Below are 22,899 nucleotides of genomic sequence, written 5' to 3' on the forward strand. Positions count from 1 at the left end.
GCTTCACTCGAGTCAAAGGCTCGACGCACTGGCATGTCTACTCTGACTTGACAGCTGTGCGACGGGGTATGGGATTTTGTATCAGGTGCTATAGGATGTCAGCGAGAAACAGCTTTACAGTGTGGGTAAAACAATACTAATAGAGATGTTACTGAGCTAGAACATTATTTATCCGCCGGGCGTGAGGGTTTTAAGTTCATTGCGCAGGTGGCGAGGAAGTTGGGGGAGTATAATGAGAGAGTTAAGCAGGGGAACGATGATATGCAAAGCGTTGTAACTAAAATGCGAAATCACGTTGAAACTGAATTAACAAAAAAGTTGAACGCCATAAATGAAAATAATCTCACTCATGACCCTTTACTTTCCAAGGCCGTGGAGTCAGCCCAGGCCCTGGCCAAGGAGTACGGTCAAAAAGGTGAAGACTTTAACAACGGTTTCAATAACATAACAAGAGACGAATTCAGTAGACGTTCCAAAGTTGAACTCAAAGAACAATTTAAGGACTTAAACTCTGACTTGAGATCAAAAATCAACAACGCCAGGGACAACGTGTCGCATGAAGCCAATAGGCTTACAACGTTGTCGGCCACGCAGAAAAGAAATTTGGAGGAGACGATTGAATTGATAAAACAGACGTGCACATCGCTTAAGAAGTGCGTGAATGATAAGATCAACAAAGACGTTACTGAACTAATGAACAATGTGGAGAAGAGGGTTGCAGAAATTTTGAAGGTGCTCAAAGAGATTGAAAGTAAGATAAGAGAGTATATTGACGATTTGGCAAAGTGGATTAACCATGCGGACATAGACGTGGGAAAGGCAATGAAGGATATGAAAGGAATTATTGATAAAAGTATCGGCTGGCAAAATCAGGATGAAATCAGCGGCAAGGCAAAAGACTTGAGCAAAAAGGCTACTGATCTTTACTGGAAATTTGAGGGTGCAAAACGGTCAGTTGAGGAGGGAGTTGATAAGGCCAAAACGGAAAAAGTTAACGAGTTGACCAAGTGGAAAGCAGCGGGCGACGCAGCTGTTAAGCAGGCGAAGGAGAAGTGTGATGAGATAGTTGGGAAGTTGAATGGAGGGGATACTGAGAAAGACGTTGGTACTAAAGGAGGCGTAAAAGATGCAGCTGAGCAGTTGAAAAGCAAAGCTGAAGAGTTACGAGGGAAGGCGTTGGCTACAAAGCAGAAAGTTGCGGAGTTGGTCAGGGAGGCATTGACGGCGGTGAAAAGGATGGACGATGCGCTGAAGAAGAATCTACTCCCCGCGGCGATCAAAAAGATTGAAAACGATCTGAACAAAAATGCAGATTATTTGAAAAATGTTGACAACGATGGAAATGGCGATCAAAACTTCCACAACACAACCTTCTCCACCCTGCGCTCCACCGTCGACACCAGCCTCACCGCCTTCACCGACAATGTCAGGAACCTCGTTAAAAAAGAAACCGCCGGCGATGACACTGACAGTGTCCACGCCTACCTGTTGGATTTGGAACGGATGCTTAATCAGAATCCCGTTGACCTTAAGACCGACATAAAATCTGCCCACAAATCCGTCCAAGGCCTCGTGACGATCAAGCAGGAAATCGACGCCGCGCTCGACGGCATCGACAGCAAAGTTAAAGCGGAGTTTGGTGCTGCAAATACAGCCACGGAAAGTGCAACTATTTTCAAGAAATTGTCCGAAGAAGTAACAAATAATCTTAAGGGCTTATTAAAAGCGTTTGCTGATAGAGGCCAAGCCGTAGAAAAGGCTCTGCAAAAAATAAAGGATGAGAAAATCGGCCGTAAAGAACACGGTGACAAATCTGCGGCTACTAGGGGCACACTCCAAAAAATCCACGACGACATCGTCAACGTGCTTCGCGATCAACTGGAACCTGTCATCACATCGGTCACTGAACTACAACGATTCGCCCAAAACGAAAAGTATAAATGCATCAGCAGTATACACGGTTTCGTCGACAAGGAAGTCCAAGAAGCAACCAACAAGCTCATCACCCAGGCCAACAAAAACTACGTGACGTCCGTCAAAGACATGCTGCAGGCCTTCGCCGACAAGGTGCAGAGGGAACTAAAGCTCCTGCCCGGCGAGATTGACACCGACAGGAAGCACGGCTTTAAGGGTTTCATGCGGACGTTGCAGGGGAGGATTAATGGTAATGATACGTCGAATGTGAATATGCAATTACTTAAAGAAGTTGCAGACGAACTATCCCGGCCACCACTGGATAATAAAGCAACGTTTCAAAAGTTGTCCAAGAATTTCCAAAAGTTTTTCTGGCCGCTTAAGGCATATATTAACGGTGAAATTAAGAGACTACATAACGAGGAAAATAAAAAGAACCAAAAGACTCCAACTGAAGAGACGCTATACACCTCGATGCTTGGTGACATCAATGCCTCATTTAATGACTTACTTGATCACCTCAAGGAAACAAATAGGTACGATAGTCAGGTACCTGAGATGCTCGATAAGTTGAGTGGCGCGATCAGCAAAATGAAACCGGAAGACTTCTCTAAGCCAAACACTCCGACAATGGACAGTGTCACCGGAGGTTTGTCCCAGTTTGTAGACGAATTGAGGAAGGTTTACATAAGCGTGTATGATCATCAGACGTTGAAAGGCGAGCTAATTAAAGACTATAAACAAGAATCTAGTCTAAGGGGGGTAGTGGAGAAGTATGACTTGACTGCGGAAGGAAGGGATTTGTCAAAAGTCTTCCTCACCATGATCTCAATCATGTCTAACGATGTTAGTGAAATGCGATCAAAATGCGTCTATTCATGGAAAACGTTTAAACTTAACTTACATGACAAAAATAATCCTCTCGGATTGTGCTTTAAAGGGGTCGGTTACGCTGTATCAGATTCTGCCAGAATGCAAAACGGTGAACTGCGTAATGAAATGAGTTGCCAAAGTATTAATGAGAAATTAAAAGCAATGGTCAACGGAAGTGAGAAGCTTAAACAAGTCAAACATTGGCTGTCATCTAACCACAATCGTGATAATGGCGATGAAAAAACTATCAGCGCAATTGACATACTTGACTTCCTGTATGATTGCCTTGAAACGTATTACCGTGTCTGCCACGTAACCAGTTCCTCAACCGGCAGACATCCATCGTCCGTCTACGATATGCTGCTTTGGCTGACTGGTCTCACGCATAATCGCGTGTACACAGAACTGACACTCAACGGCTTCGAAGATCTATTTGAAAAGCCGGACGAAGGTGCCGTTGAAGCTAATACGGAAGACGGTATAGCTGTTGGTGTTGAAAAAGAAGTATCCCTGGCAGCCTATCCTCACGATATCACGGCTCCAAGATTATCGGCCAGCCTTCGCGATGTTTGTGTCTACTCGGAGACCATACTAGTTGCCGTACTAGGCTATGGTCACGCAGAAGGACGTTACGCTTGCGACTTCAACACCAACGCAGATAAATTTGCATATCCCGCCGATATGATAACACTAGTATGCTGCTTGTTTGATATCGTGACACGCGTTCACCATCAACTTTATTTCCTGTATCGTCAATGTTATTCCAGTGATCTCAGCGGCTGGGCCAACTGCTGGTATGGTCGTGATATCGGTGGGTCTAACTGGAAGTGCAACAACATCCAATGCCCTGAGCAACGTGCTGACCAAAGTCATAACCAAAGTTGTAACCAAAAGTGCAACCAAACAGTCAACTGCGGGCTTAAGTCGCCGCTTCAATCGTTTTTAGAAGATGGGTTGCAGGGTTTCCTACCGCATCATCTAAAATTCGAGAAAGGTAAACTGCAATGTTCATTAAAAAATCACTCCGGTGGTCCTTGTAATACGCCCATGGGATTCGGAGAAATTAGTCAAATGGCGTCACACAGATACACTGGTGAACATATATTGAATACGCTTCATGAATTCTGCGGTAGCAAAATGTCGCCTCTAACAAAACTCTGCAGTCAACTCAAATGCATCCTCCCTAGTGCACCGAAAACTTTAGGTGACATGTTCGCTTTCTATTGCACTCTGCTTAATGAGTGGGACAAGGCTGCCGGAACACGTCAGATGCACAGGGAAGACGCATTCCATAAAGCTGTCATGGATTCTAACTTCGAGAATCCCCAAACCGAATTGGACATCACTACCATATTCAAGCACAGGGACCATGGCACGAAGCCCCCAAGCCAGAAGAGCTCGCATATTACGGGCGATCTATACGCACTTGTTGATTGCCATACCAATTCATCATCTGTTTCATCTCATCCTTGCGGTCCATACTTGAGGCCGATTTGTCAAGATATGTGCGCTACTTTCACAAAAGAAAATGCAGACAAATATCTGTCTTGGATTGTCTACTGCACAGAGTCATTCCTTGATTTGCTAAAACAGCTGTACAAAGAATGCGCTACTAACTGCAATTCTACTGGCTCTAGGTGCCGTGTCAGTAAATGTAGGAATAAATGTACAGCAACTGAGTTGCCGATGTCTCCAGGTTCTGCTCATGATGAATCATGTGGATCCATAGTTGACTGCAAATTCATGCGTCCCACTTTCTACAAATATGGTTTCGTACTTGGAGATTGCAATAGTCTATCTGCCAAGACAACCAAGCGCACGTGCAAAGATTTGTGTATGGTATTGAAAAGCGTTACCAATGAAAAAGAAGTAGATGGGCATCCGCTTGCCAAATTGGTCCATGTCACAATACCCCAATTCATCTTCCAAATTCGCGCCCCCTTCATCTGGCTCAACGTAGCGCTCTGGCTCCTCTCTGTCCTGTACCTCATCCACATCATGGTCATCCGCCTCGACCTGCTCCACATCAAATCGCATTTGCACTCACCCTCATCACATCGTATCGCCGCTCAGTCACTACTTGCTGCTGCTCGCGTTAACAAGCTTAACAGGGTGTTTTATCTGCAACCATAATCGTACTCACGTGTTTACTATCTACACTCACCTAGCATATCACCTACTCACCTATACAACTAATTGTTGTCTAATGTTTTGAATCACTCATTAACCGTTGTACGTGATTGTGTAATAGTTAACTAAAGTGCTGAACAATGTGCTGACCAAAGTGCTGCCCAAAGTGTTGACCAAGGTGCTGACCAAGATGCTGACCAATGTGCTGACCAAAGTGGTGACCAATGTGCTGACCAAGGTGCTGACCAATGTGCTGACCAAGGTGCTGACCTATGTGCTGACCAACGTGGTGACCAATGTGCTGACCAACGTGATGACAGTAGATGGTTACGGCAGCGATGACAGTTGATGACCTAAGTGGTTATTATTACCCACCCTACATCGCTCCCTAATCCACTCTACATCGCTCCCTAATCCACTCTACATCGCTCCCTAACCCACTCTACATCGCTCCCTAACCCACTCTACATCGCCCCTTTATCCACTCCACATCGCCCCTTTACTTACTCTACATCGCTCCTCTACCCACTCCACATCGCTCCCTAATCCACTCTACATCGCCCCTTAATCCACTCTACATCGCCCTATTACCCACTCTACATCGCTCCCTAACCCACTCCACATCGCTCCCTAACCTCCTCTACATCGCTCCCTTATCCACTCCACATCGCTCCCTAACCCACTCTACATCGCTCCCTTATCCACTCTACATCGCTCCCTAATCCACTCTACATCGCTCCCTAACCCACTCTACATCGCCCCTTTACCCACTCTACATCGCTCCTTAGTCCACCCTACATCGCTCCCTTATCCACTCTACATCGCCCCTTTACCCACTCTACATCGCCCTTTATCCACTCTACATCGCCCCTTTATCCACTCTACATCGCCCCTTTATCCACTCCACATCGCTCCCTAATCCACTCTACATCGCCCCTTATCCACTCCACATCGCCCCTTAACTTCCTCTAATCGCTCCCTAACCCACTCTACATCGCCCCTTAACCCACCCTTCATCGCTCCCTAATCCACTCTACATCGCCCCTTTACCCACTCCACATCGCCCCTTTATCCACTCCACATCGCCCCTTAACCCACTCCACATCGCTCCTTTATCCACCCTTCATCGCTCCCTAACCCACTCTACATCGCTCCTTTATCCACCCTTCATCGCTCCTTAACCCACTCCACATCGCCCCTTTATCCACTCTACATCGCTCCCTAATCCACTCCACATCGCCCCTTAACCCACTCCACATCGCCCCTTTAACCACTCCACATCGCTCCTCTATCCACTCTACATCCGCCGAATCACCTCGCCATAATACCGCTATGACCTCTATAAACCATAATAATAACTTGTGCCTTGTCACCCTTCACGTCCCTTCCTCCACCTCTTGCAACTGCCCTGACCATGTGCCGCCTAGGGAGCCTGGCAAGAAATTTGGTAAAATTTTGAACCTCAAAAATACCTCAAATAATAACCCTACTAACATCCTTAATAACCTCTGTACTGGCCTCGAAACATTCCTCGGCTTCAACAAAGACTCCAAAGGCTACGACGGCAGTGGCATTGTGTACTCTGACTTGGATAGGCTGTGTGACGGGGTGATGGGATTTTTGAGTGGTGTGCTTGATGCGGTGAAAAACGAAAATGAAGTGATAACTTATGATCAATACATCAGTGGAGACAATAATAGACTCAAAAAAGTACTTGACACCTTAACTAAAAATATTGGCTCCGGGCGTGCTGGGCTTGCGGAGTCTGTCCGCGCGGTGAAGGGGTGGTTGGAGGGGTATGAGAGGGAGGTGAACAATAAAATTACTGCAGTTACAGAGCCCATTGAGATAATGAAAAATCTCGTTGAACACGATAAAAATGAAATTAAAATAGAAAAAGACAAGAACCTTATTACGCAGGTTGAAGAGTGGACTAAGAGAGCCAAGCAGTATGTTAGTCTTGCTGACAAGGCCAAAAAGGCTTTAAAAGATATTGATCCTACGCTATCAGGTAAGTTAAATAATAACATTTCATTGCTGGTTCAGGCCACGGGAACGTTCAAGGCGGCGGCGGAGAATGGAGACCTGAAGGACGTGTATGAAGAGGCGGGGAAGCAGATTTACAAGGTAGTAAAGTATGCCGAGACGGAATTCGGAAACACTAAAAAATTGCTACTGAATTATTTGAACGAGCATATTACTGCTTTACATGATAAATTAGTCTGCTTGCAACGTGCTCAATTTGATGATCTATTTACGTCTGTGAACAATGATCTCCTGGGTGCATATGACAAGGTGAGTGATGGTATAAAGGATCTTGAACATAAATACAGAATTAGTATTTTTGATGAGGTTCATGCGCTTCAAAGTAGTTCACATAGTTTTAAGTTGTCTTTTGAAACGGCTCAGCGAGCACTTAGCCATGTGATCATCGAAATAAAAGGGGACATGGAAAAGTTCAGGGACCTGAAAGAGGTTAACAACATAGATGTTAGTCTACGGACTCGTGTGAAGTTGTTAAACAACCTACAAAATGACCCCTTTAAATCCCTTCGAGATTATTTCGAGCAGCTTGAATCACCTACAACGCTTTTAGCTCTAGCTTTGGCAGAAATCGGAAAAGGTATGGATACAATTAGTTCGTTTACGAAAAAGTACGAAATGGGCAAAGCAATAAAACACGCCGCGACGGCACTGAAGGAGCTAAAAAGCTGCATTGAAGGTGAAGGCGATACACAGTTGCCGAACACCAATTCCATTACCATAGGTGGAGAGATGATTACTGTTGGCGGTGCAGATAACCTGAGGGATACTCTACGATCTCACATGTCGAACATCTCCAATGTGCTGCAGAAAATTGAGACATCGCCTACGAACGTAAATATCGGTGACACAACTGCTATTTTTTCCGATCTATCATCCGTTGCCGAAGCTTTATCATCGCATTCCAAAGAAATTGTTGATGCAGTAATGAAAAAAATTACCACTCAAGTTACGGAAGACATTCAAACCGTTGCAACTTATATACATCAGAAAATGGAAAAAATGGCTAATGCTATAGATTTCACAACGGAAGGTAAAACAGACTACGGTACATATGGCGGCGGTGCCCAGCATGCAGCCGGCCTCAAGAAGTTGGTGAATGAATTTCAGAATGCGATTAATCAAAAACTTATCGAACTTCATGGGAATGTCGGAAAAAATGAAGAGCACGAAGGCAGCGTGTACAAGGATTTGGTTGTGTTGAGAAAAAATATCACAGCACTTGCTACACAAGTGGATGTAGTCAAGGAAAATGTCAGAGCAGTTGCGGCAGAACTCAGCGGATGTATCAGGAAATCAACACGGCTTGTTAATCATGCACCTAGAATAGCAGGAGATATGATGAATAAATTGCAAACAGTAATCTGCGGCGATATTAATAAGGGGTTTCAAAGCGTCCAACAGAAGGCAAAAACGTTGTTCACCGAAACCAAGCAAAACCTTACTGCAGCCTTACAAAAAATAGTTAACAAGCAAATTAAAAATGTTACTGAGATTGTTTACCAAGATAGCATCTCTGGAATGAAAAGTTTCTGCAGAAGGTTAAAAACGTATTTCGTCAATGAAATTGCAAGCTTATATCCACATCCATACACGCCGCATGAACAGACACCGAAATCTCTTCAAGATTTCTCTAAGCACCTCACGTCATTCTATCATCTATTTTTACGCGAAGTTAACCATTCATCGTTTGACGAAAAACTGGACCCAGTGTCCACCAAATTGGAGACTCTTCTTAAACGCATTAGCGACTCCAAACATTTCGATTATCTCGTCTCACATAAGTATAATGACCTCCAAAACGCCCTCGACAACTTCGCTCCCAAAAAATTTTCGACCCCTTGTTCCCCCCTCCTCGCCCCCCTCAAGCGCGGCCTCTCCAACTTCGCGCAACAACTCGGCCACGCGTACGTGAACAGGTACTCGGGTAAACAATTTGAGGGTGAATTGTTGAAGGAAGTTAAGTCTACTACTCCTGATAAACCTGTTTCTGCCCCTAAACAACCATCCGAAAAAATTTACGTTTTAACCCCTGAGGGCCGCAACTGCGCCAAGGTCTGCCTGACGATAGTGGAGATGGTGTATCACAATCTCGACCGATTAAGAGTTGAATGTAACGGTCTTACTAAACATCAAATTAACAAATCCACAGACATAGGTAGACTGTTTTCTGAGCTAGGATTCAAAGTTTCTGAAAAAGGTGAACAAAACGGTGAATTGCATGACGACAAGAATAAGATAGGTGACTACGTATTTAAGAGGATTATGTGGCCGATTAAAAAAGCCGTGGATATCGAACACCTTCATAATTGTGAATCGAGAAAGCCGAATAGATATGACAACTTCCACATCTTCGACATACTGCGGTGTATATACAGTCACTTTGAGCAGTACAACGAAGTCTGCCACATTGCTACTTCCTCAGCTAGGAGGCAGCCGTGCAGCGTCTATGAAATGCTTATATGGCTCACTGGTCTTCCATACGCTTCTGTATACGGCACAATGCGTGACATAACTTTGTCGGAGTTTTTTGAAGACTCAACTAAACAGGTTGCTGCAGAAATAGAGGGTATTGAGATGACACTCACGGACATTGGTGCCGTACCCATACAAGCTTGTCCACGTGACATAACGTATAGCAAAGTAACGAAAGCAATCACCCATATCTGCGCGAAAGCATATGATGTTCTCGCATCCATAGCAGGTCACGGCGACGAATACACGCTGTACGCCAGTGACTATTGCAACAACTCTCTAGGTCTCAAATATCCTAGTTCTGGTCAGGATTGTCTTGATATGCTCCTAGATGTACTACGGAGATGCTTGCCAGCACTCCGATACATCTTCCAGCGATGCAACGTAACCGCTGAGCACCACGGCTGGCGCAATTGTGAGTACGGCAAGGATGTGCCGACAGCCAAATCGCATTGTAGCAACAAAGCAACGAGCCAACCAAACAGCCAACCAAAGAGCGAAGCAAAGTGCCAACCAACTTCCCCGCTGATGAGCTATCTTAACGACTGCCTGCCTGGTCACTTACCGCATAATGTCAGCTCCATAGGGTGCAGATCGGTATGCAGCAACTGTCCCTCCGCTGCGAAGCTTGGTATGCCGTGTCTGACGCCCATGGGATTCCGCGGTTTCTCTGGCTCAACCAAAAGTGGCGCGGACCTATGTGAAATAATTCGCGAATTCTTCGGTAGTGGCCTGGTAGCATCATTGCTCGGCTTGTCACCGACTCCGCCGAAAACGCTGCCAGAACACTTCGGATTTGCTTTGTCGCTTGTCAATGGATGGGTTAATATTACCAATTTGACGCCCGAGAAACGCAGTGAATTTAGCTTTCAATCGTCATTTGAATCACGCATACGTGATGTCTCTCTTAAGTTATATCCCGATTCCAATAAGTTAATAAAAACGTTGATGAGAGCATATGGTTCACAGGCGGTTTTGCATGAATATTGCAAGCATCCTCATCTTGTCAATTTCACTAGCTCAGATATATGTCGTTACGATGTTGCAGATGTAGCCTGCGCTCCTTATCTTCAATCGCTATGCTCAGGTTCCTATGAATACATGGCCATCAAACACTGTGAACTGTACCTCACCTGGGCCATATACCTCTCATGGGATTTCTGGCGATTGCTGAACAATTTGTACAACGACTTCTGCAACATATTCTGTGCCGATTGGGGTTGCCGCGGCTGCTTGAGAGGCGATACGTGCAAGAAAGGATCGCATGGTCGTACTGACGAAAAAACTGGGAACCCACATTGCCAGTGTCCATCAATAGTGGATTGTAATGGCGTGTCACCGACGCTGTATCGATATGGATTCAGTTTCTGTGACGCTGTCAAATTGAATGATAGTAAATATAAGAAGAAATGCTCCGATTTCTGCAGTCAGTTAAACAAATTGTTAACTTCACAATACTTCAAAGACCTCTTCAAAGAATGCGACAACTTCATTTGGACAATCAGAGAACCGTTCACCTATCTCGTCCTGGCACTCTGGTCACTATCCCTCTTCTACCTCATTTGCGTAATGGTTGGCAGACTGGACGTGCTCCACATCAGGTCACACCTGAGGATACCGTCATCGCATAAGATTACAGCGCAGTCATTGTTGGCAGCAGCGCAAGTCGGAAGGCTTGCCAAGATATCGTACCTGCAACCGTAATGGTATTCACACTTGTAATTCACAACAACTCACCTAGCATATCACCTACTCACCTAACCGACAAACGTAGTCTAATGTCTCGAATTACTCTAGCGGCAACCTGGGAACTAGATAGCGTTGAGATTATGTGATGATTGAACAACAATGCAACGTGTTAACCTAGCAGACAAGCAAAGTGTTGACCTAGCACCCAGACAAAGTGCTAAGCTGGCAGCCAGGCAAAGTGCTAAGCTAGCACCCAGGCAAAGTGTTGACCTAGCACCCAGGCAACGTGGTAAGCTGGCACCCAGGCAAAGTGCTAAGCTAGCACCCAGGCAAAGTGGTAAGTTAGCACCCAGGCAACGTGCTAAGCAAGCACCCAGGCAAAGTGGTAAGCAAGCACACAGGCAAAGTGTTGACCTAGCAACCAGGCAAAGTGCTAAGCGAGCACCCAGGCAGAGTGCTAAGCTAGCACCCAGGCAAAGTGCTAAGCTAGCACCCAGGCAACGTGGTAAGCAAGCACCCAGGCTAAGTGTTGACCTAGCACCCAGGCAAAGTGGTATGCTAGCAACCAGGCAAAGTGTTGAGCTGGTGGATGAACCGTAATTTGGTGGGTGTTGTAGCACGTCGATTGCCTGGTGCGTTGAGTTAGGCGTTGACTGTGAGAGGTGTCCGCATTGCCCATTGAGTGAGTGTCACGTGAGGCTGGGTGATTGGTCGCTACGTAGGCGGTCGTGAAGGCCGCGGCGGGTGACCCAAGTCGTGTGTTGCGAATCACTGGCAGGGTGGCGTAATCCGCGTTGACCCGGTAAAGTAGCATTTATAGGCGACAATGTAGCGATTGTTAATATCACATTTAGGCACGTAGCCGACACGCTCCGCCAGCATGGCGCCGATACCGCGGCTCGTAGCACGGTGCTGCTGCACTGTGGGAGTTGAGTGCACGGGTCGCTGCAATTAATATGGCGTTGCGAATAGTGAATAATTTAGAGTGACAGTTGGTGCTTATCACATGCGTCGCGTCAGGGCAGCCGTGGTATCCTGGGCAGCGTGGGTGTCGGAGGCCTGGGCTGGGGGGATACAGGGGTGAGGGGAGTTGGTGAGGGGACTGGGAGCGGCAGTGGTAGTGTTGCAGTTGGTGAGTGCTTGCTAGGTGAGTGATATGTTCGCAGGTTGAGGGGACTGGGAGCGGCAGTGGTACGTGTTGCAGTTGGTGAGTGCTGCTTAGGGATTGATATGTTCGCAGGTTGAGGGGACTGGGAGCGGCAGTGGTACGTGTTGCAGTTGGTGAGTGCTGCTTGAGTGATTGATATGTCTGCAGGCTGAGGGGAGTGGCATCGGCAGTGGTAGTGTTGCAGTTGGTGAGTGCTTCTGAGGTGATTGATATGTTCGCAGGTTGAGGGGACTGGGAGCGGCAGTGGTACGTGTTGCAGTTGGTGAGTGCGTTGCTAGGTGATTGATATGTTCGCAGGTTGAGGGGACTGGGAGCGGCAGTGGTACGTGTTGCAGTAGGTGAGTGCTGCTTGAGTGGTTGATATGTCTGCAGGTTGAGGGGACTGGCAGCGGTAGTGGTACGTGTTGCAGTTGGTGAGTGCGTTGCTAGGTGATTGATATGTTTGCAGGTTGAGGGGACTGGGAGCGGCAGTGGTACGTGTTGCAGTAGGTGAGTGCTGCTTGAGTGGTTGATATGTCTGCAGGTTGAGGGGACTGGCAGCGGCAGTGGTACGTGTTGCAGTAGGTGAGTGCTGCTTGAGTGGTTGATATGTCTGCAGGTTGAGGGGACTGGCAGCGGTAGTGGTACGTGTTGCAGTTGGTGAGTGCGTTGCTAGGTGATTGATATGTTTGCAGGTTGAGGGGATTGGGCGCGGCAGTGGTAGTGTTGCAGTTGGTGAGTGCGTTGCTAGGTGATTGATATGTTCGCAGGTTGAGGGGAGTGGGCGCGGCAGTGGTAGTGTTGCAGTTGGTGAGTGCGTTGCTAGGTGATTGATATGGTTGCAGGTTGAGGGGATTGGGAGGGGAAGGGAAAGATGGTTTGGATAATATCAGGAGCTCCGTGTTCGGAGTGTGATTATAAATGTATAACGTATAAATCGTGTAACTGCTGCCGCTGGTGTTGTAAAGTATGTAAGACTAGCTGGGGTTGCCGTGTTTGTTGGAAAGATCGTTACTACAGTGGCCGAGGTGCAAAGGACTGCCATCCTGATGGATGTAAATTCCAAAAAAAAACATGTACTGAACCCACTTGTCCTTGTAACTGTTGTGATGAGAAACGTGCAAGTGGACAAATTTCGTCTGCCTCCTCCGATTCCCTTCCTTCAACCAGTGGACAGCAACCCTCTGGTCTCCCCGGTGTTACCGCTGCTCAGTTAGGTGACCCCGGATCCGACGGTGACACTCTGTCCACACCTTCCCCCCCTCCCTATACTACCATAGCCGCCGTCATCGTTGCCATCATCGTCGCCATCATCCTGCTCGACCTGTGCATCTTCCGCTTTCCGGTGGGCCGCAACATCCGCGATTTCCTCGTACGCAAGATACCCTTCTGCATCGCGTTCTACAGCTGATCGCAGCAATTTATTGGTGCAAACATTGTAATCCAAATCCCACTGATCACCTATCTGGCAACTGGCTTCTAATGTTCTAGACAGAGTAATGATCATGTTGATCAATCACATGAGCAGTGAGGTGACTTAGCACCCGCCCCTTACATCATCGTCCCCGTCGCTCTCATCATCATCGTCATCTGCGTCATGGTCTACTTCCGCATCCGGCCGTTCCACAGGGTGCGGTATCTACTGCGCAGCTAATGCCAATAACCTAACTGACAACTGACATCTAATGTTCTAGACAGTAATGATTGCGTTGATAATCAATCAGATGAGCGGTGAAGTGACTACTTCCCCCCCTCCCTACTCCGCCATCGCCGCCGTCATCGTTGGCATCATCGTCGCCATCATCCTGCTCGACCTGTGCATCTTCCGCTTTCCGGTGGGCCGCAACATCCGCGATTTCCTCGTACGCAAGATACCCTTCTGCATCGCGTTTTACAGCTAATCTCAACGATTTACTGGCGCATAAATCATCAATCCAAATTCCACCGATCACCTCACTGGCAACTGACATCTAATGTGCTAGACAGTCATAATTGCGTTGATGATCAATGACATGAGCAGTGGGTGACCATAACCCCGCCCCTTACATCATCGTCCCCGTCGCCCTCATCATCATCGTAATCTGCGTCATGAGCTACTTCCGCATCCGGCCGTTCCACAGGGTGCGGTATCTACTGCGCAGCTAATCACAATAACCTAACTGGCAACTGACATCTAATGTTGTAGACAGCGTAATGATTGCGTTGATGACGAATCGCATGAGCAGTGAGGTGACCTACCACCTGACCTAGTAACTGACCAAGACACTGACCAAGGTGCTGACCAAGGTGCTGAACAAAGTGCTGACCAATGTGCTGACCTATGTGCTGACCAATACCATGACCAATGTGCTGACCAACGTGCTGACCAATGCCACGACCAGAGTGCTGACCAAGATGCTGACCAATGTGCTGACCAAGTAATGGTCACGGCAGCGGTGACATGGTTACGGCAGCGATGACATGGTCACGGCAGCGATGACATGGTGACGGCAGCGATGTCATGGACACGGCAGCGATGACATGGTCACGGCAGCGATGACAGTGGTGACCTAAGTGGTGATTATCATCCACTCTACATCGCCCCTTTACCCACTCCACATCGCTCCCTAACCCACTCTACATCGCCCCTTTACCCACTCTACATCGCCCCTTTATCCACTCTACATCGCTCCCTAACCCACCCTTCATCGCCCCTTAACCCTCTCTACATCGCCCCTTTATCCACTCTACATCGCTCCCTAACCCACTCTACATCGCCCCTTTACCCACTCTACATCGCCCCTTTATCCACTCTACATCGCTCCCTAATCCACTCTACACCGCTCCTTAACCCACTCCACATCGCCCCTTAACCGACTCTACATCGCCCCTTAACCCACTCCACATCGCCCCTTAACCCACTCTTCATCGCCCCTTTATCCACTCTACATCGCTCCCTAACCCACTCCACATCGCCCCTTTATCCACTCCACATCGCTCCTTTATCCACTCTACATCGATCCTTTATCCACTCTACATCGCTCCTTTACCCACTCTACATCGCCACTTAACCCACTCTACATCGCTCCTTTATCCACTCCACATGGCTCCTTTACCCACTCTACATCGCCCCTTAACCCACTCCACATCGCTCCCTAACCCACTCCACATCGCTCCCTAACCCACTCTTCATGGCTCCCTAACCCACTCTACATCGCCCCTTTGACCACTCCACATCGCTCCTTAACCCACTCCACATCGCCCCTTTATCCACCCAACATCGCCCCTTTACCCACTCTACATCGCCCCTTTACCCACTCTACATCGCCCCTTTATCCACTCTACATCGCTCCTTTACCTACTCTACATCGCCCCTTATCCACTCTACATCGCCCCTTAATCCACTCTACATCGCCCCTTAACCCACTCTACATCGCCCTTTATCCACTCTACATCGCTCCCTAACCCACTCTTCATCGCTCCCTAACCCACTCTTCATCGCCCCTTTATCCACCTTACATCGCTCCCTAACCCACTCTACATCGCTCCCTTATCCACTCCACATCGCCCCTTTATCCACTCTACATCGCTCCTTAACCCACTCTACATCGCTCCTTTATCCACTCTACATCGCTCCTTTATCCACTCTACATCGCCCCTTAACCCACTCTACATCTCCCCTTTATCCACTCTACATCGCTCCTTTACCCACTCTACATCGTCCCTTATCCACTCTACATCGCTCCCTAACCCACTCTACATCGCTCCCTAACCCACTCTACATCGCTCCCTAACCCACTCCACATCGCTCTTTAACCCACTCTACATCGCCCCTTTATCCACCCTACATCGCCCCTTATCCCACCCTACATCGCCCCTTTACCCACTCCACATCGCCCCTTAACCCACCTTACATCGCCCCTTAACCCACTCTACATCGCCCCTTTACCCACTCCACATCGCCCCTTTATCCATTCTACATCGCCCCTTTACCCACTCTACATCGCTCCTTTATCCACTCTACATCGCCCCTTTACCCACTCCACATCGCCCCTTTACCCACTCTACATCCCCCCTTTATCCACTCTACATCCCCCCTTTATCCACTCTACATCGCTCCCTAACCCACTCTTCATCGCCCCTTAACCCACTCCACATCGCTCCTTTATCCACTCTACATCGCCCCTTTGTCCACTCTACATCGCCCCTTAGCCCACTCTACATCGCCGCTTATCCACTCTACATCGCTCCTTTATCCACTCTACATCGCTCCTTTATCCACTCTACATCGCTCCTTTATCCACTCCACATCGCCCCTTTACCCACTCTACATCGCTCCTTAACCCACTCTACATCGCTCCCTAATCCACTCTACATCGCCCCTTAACCCACTCTACATCGCCCCTTTGTCCACTCTACATCCCTCCTTATCCACTCCACATCGCCCCTTAACCCACTCCACATCGCCCCTTAACCCACTCCACATCGCCCCTTAACCCACTCCACATCGCCCCTTTATCCACTCTACATCGCCCCTTTATCCACTCTACATCGCCCCTTTATCCACTCTACATCGCCCCTTAATCCACTCTACATCGCTCCCTAACCCACTCTACATCGCTCCTTTACCCACTCTACATCGCTCCCTAATCCACTCTCCATCGCCCCTTAATCCACTCTACATCGCTCCAATCACCTCGCCATAATACCGTTATGACCTCTTTAGGCCATCCTAATAACTTGTGCCTTGTCACCCTTCACTTCCCTCCTTCCACCTCTTGCCACTGCCCAGACCATGTGCCGCCTAGGGAGCTTGGCAAGAAATTTGACAAAATTTAAAGCCTTAAAAATACCTTAAATAACAACCCTACTGACATCCTTAATAACCTCTGCACTGGCCTCGAAACTTTCCTCGGCTTCAACTCTGAGTCCAAAGGCTACGACGGCAGTGGCATTGTGTACTCTGACCTGGACAGGCTGTGTGACGGGGTGATGGGATTTTTGAGTGGAGTGCTTGGTGCGGTGAAAAACGAAAATGAAGTGACAACTTATGATAAATACATCGAAAACAATGAGAAAAGACTTAATAAAGTAATAGAGAAACTAAATAATAAAATTGGCTCCGGGCGTACTGGGCTTGCGGAGTCTGTCGGCGCGGTGAGGGGGTGGTTGGAGGGGTATGGAAAAAAATTAGATGAAAAAACAAAAAATGTCATTACGCACTTAAAAACACTTAGCGAAAACATAGATTCTAATATAATTAGTGTAACTGCATTGCGTGATTTTCATAGTGCCGCTAGTGGCTGGAAGAGTACCGTCATAGGCGATTTGCAGGGGACCTTAAAGGATGCCGTCGACGCCTTTGGTGAACTTGACAAAGATTTGCAGGGAACGCTTCAGACGGACATTAAGCATATTGAGGTACGAATTAATGATTTTGCAGGTATCGCAGAGAGGGATCACGAAGAACTGAGGTCTCTTGGCTCTAAGGTGATTGAGCAGTTGATGGAGCTTGATTCAGACACATCTGAATACGTCACCAAGCGAGGGCAGGTGTTGATTAATTCCATGAAGAAGACATTTGATGATGAAATAAAGCTACCTATGAGAATCTTAACACGTTCCTTATCGGACGCATATGGCGCTTTGTATAGTTGGGGAGATGTTGCTATGAAAGTTGTAGATGCTGCTACTGTGAAAGTCGACGAAATATTGCAAGAGATTGGCGAAGGAGTTGAAGCAAGAGAAAAACAGGCTGTACGACAGGCAGCGGAGGCGCTGCATCAAAAAGCAGGCGTGCTTCTACGCGCTATCAAGGCGGCAAAACTTAAATTAGTACAGAGGGTTCTTGGGGCGCAGAATGTAGTCCGATCAATGGATTATTCTCTGCGGACAGATTTGCATAAGTTAAAGCAAAAGATTGTGAGTGAGATGAAAAATCATGTTAAGGCGCAGATACTGGAATATATAAAAACGGAAGTTCATGAAATTAAGGGAACCAACGGTATTGAAGGTATTACTGGAAAAATGCAGAAGTATGTACAGGCCTTCAAGGACGATGCGTTCGAAGAAAAAGTAAAGGAATGGGTGAAACAAATATTGCAGGAGAATGAAGCAGTTAAGTATTGGATTACGCAGTACGTTAAGTACAATGAAAGTAAAGGTAGTTTACAGTCGGATTATATAAATGTGACCAGGGATGGTATTAAGGACGAAAAGGCCGAAGAAATTGCAGGTATAATCACAGGAAAGATAAAAGATAGCGTCATTGCACCATCTGTTAAAGAATTCAAAGAACTGTTTCAACGAATTGACGCAGGCGGTGCTAGTAAGATTCAAGAACATATTGAAGCTGTTAAGGGAGGTTTGAAAAGTTTTGTAGCCCAACTCGGAAAATATATTACTGAACATTCTATGAATGTGGGAGAGATAGTTACAGCTGTTGAGGGGGTGCTTAAGAGCAAAAGTAATATTGGGGAATACGGCAATTACAATCTTAGGTCTGCTATTGAAAATATCGTAGCTGCTGTGCAATCATCTGCTAGTCGGATTGCAGAAGAGATGGAAGCGTTTACAGGTGATACTGCTCCAATGGTAGGAAGCTGCGTGGATAAAGCGTTAGAAAAAACCACCGCACTTTTGCAGAATCTGCTAAACGCTACTATCGATCCACCTGGTTCCACTTTTGCGCATAGCTCAGCGCCTAGAGTAAATCTTGCTGAGGAGATTGATAAAATTGCTGATAAAGTCAAGGAGCAATTGCCGGATGGCGGTACTGACCACGATACTAAAGACACCGTTGATTTACTCAAAGCCGATAGAAGCTTCGTAGGTTATAAAACCTACATTGAACCCAAGGTGATCACTTCATTTTTCACAATTCCTCCAACCGGGGCGCTCCCAGATGCAATAAACGAGATAGAAAAACAAGTTAATGAAGACCTCGATAATATTGAAGACAGTAACGGTCATATGATTACTGTAGAAGCAATAAAGGGTGCTCTAGCACTGTTTCAATCACAATTTAGAAGCTTCGCAAGCATCATATGTGTGTTGGTTGATCATAATGGCATACCAAATGGTGATGGCCCAAATAACAAAAGAGGCGTGAAACAATTATTAAGAGATTTGAATGAGATGTGCATTAGCAAAACCGCTGGCGGACTCTATGGCGTAGAGTGTGATTTAGCTAAAATCCTAACGAAAATTGATGGGATCCTATGTAAGGATTCAACTCACAATCTTAACAAACTCATCGCCGCCGCTGGCGAATTCCATAAGACAACAATCGCAACAAGAGTGAATCAATGTGTTAGCAAAATGACCGATTTCATCCACGATCAAGTTAACTTGAGAATCAATCTGATCATGTGCGATGCCTTAAGCCGGTACGTTAACAATGCGAAGCAGCAGTTGATGGAACTGAACACTTTGGTCAAAAATAAGATAAGGGAATTTGACGTTATAATTAAAAAAGATTTGACCACCAAAATGAAAGGACTGATGCTAACTCTTAGCGGCGTTCGGGTGGATTCGCAACGTTCCAAACCGAATAAGCTTGATGCTCTGAAAAGTGCCGTGACTGGATCCGATATGGATTTCGCTACTCAATTTCAAGTATTATCCGACAAATCGGAGAGATATCTGAACTCGATTGTTACTTACGTATGGAACGATCTGGGGAAAGCGACGGACTCCCAAACTCGAGATGCTCACGTCTCAATGGTTGTAAAACTAAGAGACTCCGTTTACAAGTTGCTCACCCACCTCAAGAACAATTTCAGTAAAACTTCTAACTTCGATCTTCATTTTGTTAATTTGCATGATGAGCTCAAAATGATCCTCGAAGGATTAATTCCTGTGGAGTTTGGCGCCACGTCCTATCCCATCCTCGACGCTCTTAAAAGCGGTTTGACCGAGCTAGCAAATGAGTTAGACAACACATATGTTAACAAATACTCGGGAGCTAACGACATAACTTGGGAAGAGAGTCGAGGTTCAGCCGGTAAGAGGAAATTAACAGTTGACGGTCGAAAGTGCGCCAAAGTATGCCTTACAATAGTTCCGATGCTAACCGACGGATTGAAGGAGCTGAAAGATGGGCTTGAGGATGAAGGTTGGCAAGAGTACAAAATATATAATGATTCCAACTCCAACCACAGCTTACATAGACGCTTCTTCACCGAGAACGGATATGACGTCGGTGTCTCCATCGGTTCCAAGTACGGCGAATTGAATCACAATGACGAGTGCAATGGCCAGCGTATTCTTGGTCATCTAATGCATCAGTCTTACAAATTATTTACTTCCAGCTCCACCCAACAGCGTTCTCTACCTGCTACCGATGACATCTCCGTCGTGGAGGTTGAGGAGGGCGGTCGACTCTCGGACCTATTTAGCCACCTTTACAACTACTTCCGCGTCTGCCACCTCGGCGCTCCCTCGAAGAAACACCCGTGCTCCGTTAACGAGATGCTGTGCTGGCTGACCGGACTGCCACACAATGGCGTATATGAGAAGCTGCGGAAACATGTCAAAACGCTCTTCGAAGTGCCGGATGAAAACGATCCAACTAAGAAAAACATCGAACCCATCAATGCCTCTCCTCAGCGCATTACGCATGACAATGTCAATACCGTTATCGAACAAGTCTGTGCCAAGTCCTACGCCCTGCTGACCACATTCGTCGGCACAGGTGACGAGGCAACGTACTACGCGTGTGAGTTCCCTAACAACACGCTTGGTTTGCAGTATCCATCCAATCCAGCCGACTGCCTCGACACGCTGCTAGACATACTCCGTCGCATAATCCCGCCGTTGAAATTCCTGTTCATGCAATGCGGCCAGCCAGCGTCTGAAAATGGTTGGTTGCGCTGCCTGTACGGCAAGAATGTAGCGTCCTCCAAGTGGCCGTGCAAGGAGCACTCAAAGAGCAAATCAAAGTGCGAAGCAAAATGCCAACCAACGTGCGGACCAACGTGCCAACCAAATTGCCGGCCAACGTCTCCACTTCAGTCCTACCTATCCGACTCTCTCACCGGCCATCTGCCGCATTCTCTAACGTCCATCGGCTGCAGAGCTGAGTGTAATACATGTCCTAAGGGTAAGCCAGGGATGCCCTGTATCACTCCGCTCGGGTTCCGTGGCTTCTCCGGGTCGACCAAGACAGGCTCCTACCTGTCCGCAGTCATCGGGGATTTCTTAGATATTGCAAATATTCATACCCTGTTTGGCCTATCACCTACAACGCCAAAGACGCTGCCGGAACACTTCGATTTTGTTTCGTGTCTTGTGCGTGGGTGGCATAATAGTACAAACAAATACCGTAAGGTTGGAGTCCAAGAAGCATTCGAGAACTCCGCCCGCAGCTTGTCCATCAAGCTGTATAAGCAGCCTCACGAGCTTACTGATGCGCTGCGTTATGCCTATGGTGACACGAAGGCTGCTAAGGTTGAGCTTATCCATAAACCTCCACATGCTACGTTGGCAACTCTGTCGATGATAACATCAAATGACCCTAACCAAAAGGCATATTGTTCTCCTTATATGTTACCTCTCTGCACAAATGCCTACACGTGTCTGCCATTCAAGAACTCTAATACGTATCTCTCCTGGGCCATCTACCTCCCGTGGACATTCTGGGACCTGCTCAACAATCTATACAAGGCCTTCTGCTCCATCAACTGCCAGGACTGGGGATGCCGTGGATGTCTACGTGGTGATAAGTGTAAGAAGGGGGAGCATGGATCTGTCAACGACGTTACGAAGAAATGTAACTGCCAATGCAGATCCATCGTTGACTGCAAAGGCGTGGCACCAACGCTCTACCAGTTCGGTTTCGCCTTTGGTGAGGCGTCGACGTTGAATGACAAAGCATCGCCGAAAAGGTGCTCTGATTTCTGTAGTCAATTGAAGAATGTTTTAAAATCGAAATATTTCGAAAAATTGTTTGAAGAATGTGACAACTTCCTCTGGATCATCAGACAACCCTTCTCCTACCTTGTCCTCGCTCTCTGGCTCCTCTCTTTCCTGTACCTCCTACACATCATGGTCATCCGCCTCGACCTGCTCCACATCAAATCGCATTTGCATAGTCCCTCGAGTCATCGTATTGCTGCTCAATCACTACTTGCAGCCGCACGTGTTAACAAACTGGGCAAAGTGTTTTATCTGCAACCATAATCGTACCCACCTGTTTACTACCTACACTCACCTAGCATCACCTACTCACCTAACTTATGAATTGTGCTTTAATCTGTTATATCACTCATTAATCGTTGTATGTGATTGTGTAATAGTTAACTAAAGTGTTGACCAATGTGCTGATCAATGTGCTGACCAATGCCATGACCAAAGTGCTGACCAATGCCATGACCAGAGTGCTGACCAAGGTGCTGACCAACCTGGTGACCAATGTGCTGACCAGAGTGCTGACCAATGCCATGACCAAAGTGGTGACCAAGCACCTGACCAAGTTGATGGTCACGGCAGCGATGACATGGTCACGGCAGCGATGACATGGTGACCAAAGTGGTGATTATAACCCACTCTACATCGCCCCTTAACCCACTCTACATCGCTCCCTAACCCACTCTACATCGCCCCTTTATCCACTCTACATCGCCCCTTAACCCACTCCACATCGCCCC

The 22,899-nt window shown here is 47.1% G+C and overlaps 4 protein-coding genes across 4 annotated transcripts; all 4 read left to right on the forward strand.

Moving 5' to 3' along the window:
- Nucleotides 1–261: 261 nt before the first annotated feature.
- BBBOND_0004360 (hypothetical protein, conserved) lies at nucleotides 262–4,920 on the forward strand (the record flags this gene model as incomplete). The annotated part of the gene is made up of 1 exon (XM_012915268.1): nucleotides 262–4,920. The coding sequence occupies one exon, from the start codon at nucleotides 262–264 to the stop codon at nucleotides 4,918–4,920; it is 4,659 nt and encodes a 1,552-aa protein (XP_012770722.1).
- Nucleotides 4,921–6,249: 1,329 nt separating this feature from the next.
- BBBOND_0004370 (hypothetical protein, conserved) lies at nucleotides 6,250–11,139 on the forward strand (the record flags this gene model as incomplete). Its single annotated transcript, XM_012915269.1, has 1 exon — nucleotides 6,250–11,139. One exon carries the CDS (start codon nucleotides 6,250–6,252, stop codon nucleotides 11,137–11,139), a length of 4,890 nt encoding a protein of 1,629 aa, XP_012770723.1.
- A 2,729-nt stretch (nucleotides 11,140–13,868) lies between these two features.
- Nucleotides 13,869–14,172, forward strand: BBBOND_0004380 (hypothetical protein, conserved; the record flags this gene model as incomplete). The annotated part of the gene is made up of 2 exons (XM_012915270.1): nucleotides 13,869–13,901; nucleotides 13,996–14,172. 2 exons carry the CDS (start codon nucleotides 13,869–13,871, stop codon nucleotides 14,170–14,172), a joined length of 210 nt encoding a protein of 69 aa, XP_012770724.1.
- A 3,070-nt stretch (nucleotides 14,173–17,242) lies between these two features.
- On the forward strand, nucleotides 17,243–22,432 carry BBBOND_0004390 (hypothetical protein, conserved; the record flags this gene model as incomplete). Its single annotated transcript, XM_012915271.1, has 1 exon — nucleotides 17,243–22,432. One exon carries the CDS (start codon nucleotides 17,243–17,245, stop codon nucleotides 22,430–22,432), a length of 5,190 nt encoding a protein of 1,729 aa, XP_012770725.1.
- Between the last annotated feature and the right edge of the window lie 467 nt (nucleotides 22,433–22,899).

Source organism: Babesia bigemina, scaffold Bbigscaff_72881 (genome assembly GCF_000981445.1).
Source record: "Babesia bigemina genome assembly Bbig001, scaffold Bbigscaff_72881".
Lineage (NCBI taxonomy): Eukaryota > Apicomplexa > Aconoidasida > Piroplasmida > Babesiidae > Babesia > Babesia bigemina.